Source organism: Grus americana, chromosome 2, assembly GCF_028858705.1.
Source record: "Grus americana isolate bGruAme1 chromosome 2, bGruAme1.mat, whole genome shotgun sequence".
In the NCBI taxonomy this organism is placed as follows: Eukaryota; Metazoa; Chordata; class Aves; order Gruiformes; family Gruidae; genus Grus; species Grus americana.
Genome location: NC_072853.1, coordinates 135,382,078 through 135,386,694, shown reverse-complemented (window position 1 = coordinate 135,386,694; position 4,617 = coordinate 135,382,078). Strand labels below are relative to the sequence as shown.

The 4,617-nt window shown below is 41.6% G+C and overlaps 1 protein-coding gene across 1 annotated transcript; it reads right to left on the bottom strand.

Annotated features, from left to right (window-relative positions):
- Positions 1 to 577: 577 nt before the first annotated feature.
- On the bottom strand, positions 578 to 4,379 carry POLR1F (RNA polymerase I subunit F). The gene is made up of 4 exons (XM_054818514.1): positions 4,094 to 4,379; positions 3,798 to 3,939; positions 2,462 to 2,670; positions 578 to 1,044 (listed from the first exon to the last, which is right to left on the bottom strand). The coding sequence occupies exons 1-4, from the start codon at positions 4,309 to 4,311 to the stop codon at positions 642 to 644; spliced, it is 972 nt and encodes a 323-aa protein (XP_054674489.1). The 5' UTR covers positions 4,312 to 4,379; the 3' UTR covers positions 578 to 641.
- Between the last annotated feature and the right edge of the window lie 238 nt (positions 4,380 to 4,617).

The following is a 4,617-nucleotide window of genomic DNA, read 5'->3' as shown; positions in this document are numbered from 1 at the left end:
TTCATTATACTAGATTACATTAACCTTCTCCCATCTTCCCTGTTTGCGCTGAATCAACTGATCATACTGGTTTTCCTAGAGTACTGCCAAAGGTGTTTTGAATGATCCAAGACGCTCAATAGTTTGCTTAACCTTTAAGTCAGGCTGCAGTTTCATTGATGGGTATTCATGGCCCCTTATTACAATTAAAAAAAATTCTCTTCTCAGCCCCTGGGAATTCAGGCAGATTTCCCAGAACCCCAAAGGTAAGTCTAATCTACTCATATAAAATCAAGACACTGAGCAGCAAAGATAGGAATTAGAGTAGCAAAGACCATAACTAGCTACTGGTTAATGCATGGAACCAGGAAGCAGACAGAGAGCTGATGTCTGTGCTCCTGTAATTGCATTCTACTGTTCTTCCGTGCCTTATTTTCCAGTAAATAAAACAGGTAGATTTTGCTTCTATCCCGTTTCTTCTATCACTTCGTTAAACGCTCCTGCCTTTAAAGCTGTTGGTGCACATGTGCACGCAAACATCGTCCCACCTAGCAGAGCGGATTGTTTAGTAAAGAAATATACATATACATTTTGAAAACAGGATTTTATTGGAAGCTTATAAAAAACGTCTGAAATCTTATTCAGGAAAGGCACTTCAGACCTTAGTCCCTTTTCTTTTTAGCTTTGGGTTCTTGTGACAGCTGAGATAATTCACTGTCTTCAACTTCATCGCAATGCTTTCTTTTCTTTTTCTTTGACTTTTTATGGTCACTTTGGTAACCACTGGAGTCACTGGTAGGCAATGCATGTTCCTGTTGTTCTTCCTTATGCTTTTTCTTTTTCTTCTTCTTCTTGCTTTTATCATCATCACCACATAATCCATTCACAGGATCAACACTTTGCTCTTCTGCATTTTCTCTCCCAGTGTTATCCGTCTCACCTAAAGGCTGCTCTGCAACATTATCTCCCCCAGAGTCATTCAAGCCATTTTCCGGGTGGTCAAGCTTTTGAATTTCATCTGCATTTGCACTGCCAGTGACGGCCTCAGATTGTTTGGGCTGCATGCTGTAAAGAAATATACAAAATAAGCTGAAGCAGACACATCTAAGTGCACCTCACACAGTGAAATGTCAAAATGTGCTAAAACTTATTTACACTAAGTAAATAAAAGATAAGCATTTGCTAAAAACAATAAATGGAGAACATGATACTATAGCTACAGAAAATCATTAAGCCAGTATAGTACTTTCAGCTTAATTTCTATTATCCAACTAAGCTCCTTCTTACCATAGAATCAATATTCTCTTTAAAATCTTAGCCTAAATTTCTTCTCTAAAATGCTGTACAGACCATTTCAATATTTATTCTTTTCTTGTACTCCATCATCCACTAATTCCTAATTACACATAGTGTAGTAAACTTTTTTTTCTTCCTTAAGTTATTCACAAACATGCACAGCCAACGATTTGTTCAATCACATGAGAGACACTGCTGGTTTTACCAAGGAATTGCCTTGCTGAAGTCTATACAGTTAAAACAAAGGTGATGGCAGAAGAGTCAAAAAAAAAGAAAAACCCCAAACAAAATCCAAAAACCCAGCAGGTACCTTGCAACTGAGAGCACTGGAGAAAATGTCTAGGAAGACAAATACGGAAAGAATGCAGTTAAACATGGAGGAGGAGATGCCCCCAGAGGCATTAAGGACAAAATCTTTAAGTTTCATTCTAAGTTTACTAAAACAATCCAGAGCATCCTTCCAGATTTAAAAAAAAAAAAACCAAAAAACCACAAAAACCAAAAACCAACACTAGAGACCTCTAAAAACGTTATGATTTTGTCAATAGTAATCATAATGTACATTTAAATTAAAAACAACCACATTAGTAGAAAAAAAATTGCTCAGTAAATGACCGTTTAAGAAAACATCTGAATGAACTCTTTTAAAGATACCACTACTTTAGCAAGCTGCTCTAAAAATTGAGAAGCATAAGTGAAAGGAGGAAGGTGACATTTTCCCATATCATCTTTGAGACCAAGTATATTTTTATGTTTCAGCAAGCATTGAAGTCATACACATCTGTGGTTATGTGATGTGTGCGTATGTGTGTAAACACCAATGTAAACGTTGTGTTCAGGAACTGGATTGTTTTCACTTGAAAAGCCTATACACATTCATAAACACAGCTACTCTAGACATTTGGGAGTGCTATTTTAAACACATACTGTTTATACAATCAACAGTTCACAGGTCAGCACACTTAAATTTTTAAAGCTCAAACATATCTATTTTTATTTTTCCAGAGAAAATTTCCATGCAAGTCCTTAACACTAGACAGTTTAAAGAAAACTAAAACAGGCTACATATAGACATGGGTTTGTATACAAGCAAGAAAGCTTAAATATTAAGATGTTAATTCAATTCACTTAGCCTTTAACAAACCCATTAAAACAGTTAAAAATATTCTCTAGTATGGCACAATACCTGCTTTTAGTGAGTCCTCCTCGAATGAAGAACACTCCAGCTGCATCAGAATCCAAGTGCAATACTTGAAATTTCAGTTCATCCCCTATTTTTAACCCCAGCTCTTGCCACTGTACAATCGACATTTGTTCAGGTTTAGGGATAGAAGCATTGAAGCATCCATGTATCAGGCAGCCAATATGACTAGGGGCCACTTTATTAATTACACCCTAAAAAAAGAAAAAGAATGTCATGTGAAGCTATAGTAAAGATCACCCCTTTAAATGCACACATAATACATATTTAGTTTCCTATGCACAAGTTACAAAGTCAGTTTATCTAGCAAATAAGTTAACTCTTCTTCACTAAAATCAAAGCTATTCCTATCTACTCTTCATACAATTCCTCCCAAAATAGAAATGAACCTGTATCTGCAAGAGAAAGTCAAAACATGGGATTTGGCCACAATGAGTACCTGAATAGAAGATATAACACTTTCCTCACTCTACAGCCATCAACTTTGCTTTAAAGCCATTTTAAGTCGATTTACTTGCCTAAAATGACCTTTATGCTGGCACAACACTACTTAGCAGCTAAAGATACAGATGACACATAAAAAACTTTTAAGTATTCCATTCAGTGCATTTCTGTCACACTGGCATGTCAAACTTTATTCACTTTTGTTTTCCCCAACGATGAATGAAAGATACTGAGGGCTTTTCCGTTCTCTTCCTAGAGAACGGAATTTCTTAATCACGTTTGAAAGACACAAGCTATCCTGCAAGAGGTATGGCACAACAACGAATATAAGCCAAGTCTCAACTAATTTTTCTGACAAGTAGTGTCGCAAAGGTGTTACCAAGCTTAAAGCTATTCTGTGAGCCAGATGTTTCTTTTTACTAAAAGACAAGCTTCAACTTGATGTACTGCTCTTGTACTTGAAGGAAATAAACTTATGAAAACACCCTAAAAGTTCCTGCCACTATGAAATAAGAACAAGCATACCTGTTTGAAAATTATCTTCTCTTCAGAAAAAGGTATTGATATGAATATATAAATGATATACACATTTATGATATAGTATTTAATAATACATAACCCTTATGAGACAATATTTTCATAATATGTATTACATAAATTTAATAAATACAGGGACAAACAGTATAGACAGATGAAAATAAAAACTACTACTATAAACTGCTAATTACTCTAAGCTACTCATACACTAATAAAGTGCCAATATAAACTGAAATATAACTCCACCTAAGTCCCAGACCTCTGTTGATGATGGACATATGCCAAGCTTTGACTACTTAAGAGAAAAGATGCCCTGTGAGACGTCAACGTGCCTACATACCACCAGTTTCTTCCCTTTTTTGGGACTGAAGATGACGAAATCCGCCTCGATGTTCAGGTGGATGAATCCTTGGTCGTCATAAATGTCCCCGAGCTCACCCACCACTTTGATGTTGTCGTAAGCCACCGGCACACCCTGAAGGCTGGAAGGAGAAAGGGCGGGGGGGGGCACAGTTAGCTCTTGGGCCGGAGATAACCACCACAAGGCGAGGGGCGCTCCCCCCCCCAGCCCCCACGGCCGCGGCAGGCCCAGGCAGGCTGAGGCCTACCCCGAACCCAACCCCTCGCCGGCCGCACCTTTCCGAGTAGCGCAGGAGCTCGGCGTCGAGCTGGGCGCGGATGCCGGTGCGCTTGCGGCCCAGGTAGCGCGGCGCCAACGCGACGTGCCTGCGGTGCGGCGCCACCACCAGGCACGAGTAGCGGCGCCCCACCAGGCCGCGGGCCACAGCGAAGGAGGGGATGGCGGCGGCGGGCAGCGCGGGGGCGAGCGGCGGCGGCTCCCCCGCCACGGCCATGCTGCGAGCGAGCACCAGCTGGGCCGCGCGGGCAGCAGCACAGATTCAACACGCCGCGGCGCGCCGCGATGGCGTCATGCACCATCCGGTGGGGCGGGGGCGCGGAATGGTGGGTCTCGGCCTCGGGGACTGACGCACTTCCGAGTGCCGGTGGCGGGGAACGGTGCGGTCCTTGCGCCGCCGGTTGGGGTGGGTCATGGCGGTCCCATAGCGGCTGCGGGACTGAGGCAGGCAGGGAGGCCGCTGTGAGGAACCACGTTGGTTGTTTCAGCATCAGAGTATCCCGGGGCTTGGACTCATAGAATC

Bases quoted from the DNA above. Each gene is read 5' to 3' on its own strand.
- POLR1F (XM_054818514.1), bottom strand. From the start codon at position 4,311: ATGGCCGTGGCGGGGGAGCCGCCGCCGCTCGCCCCCGCGCTGCCCGCC. The intron at 3,940-4,093 runs GTGCGGCCGGCG...TTCTCCTTCCAG, and splicing joins CTCCTGCGCTACTCGGAAAG to CCTTCAGGGTGTGCCGGTGG. The intron at 2,671-3,797 runs GTATGTAGGCAC...TTCTTTTTTTAG, and splicing joins AAAAAGGGAAGAAACTGGTG to GGTGTAATTAATAAAGTGGC.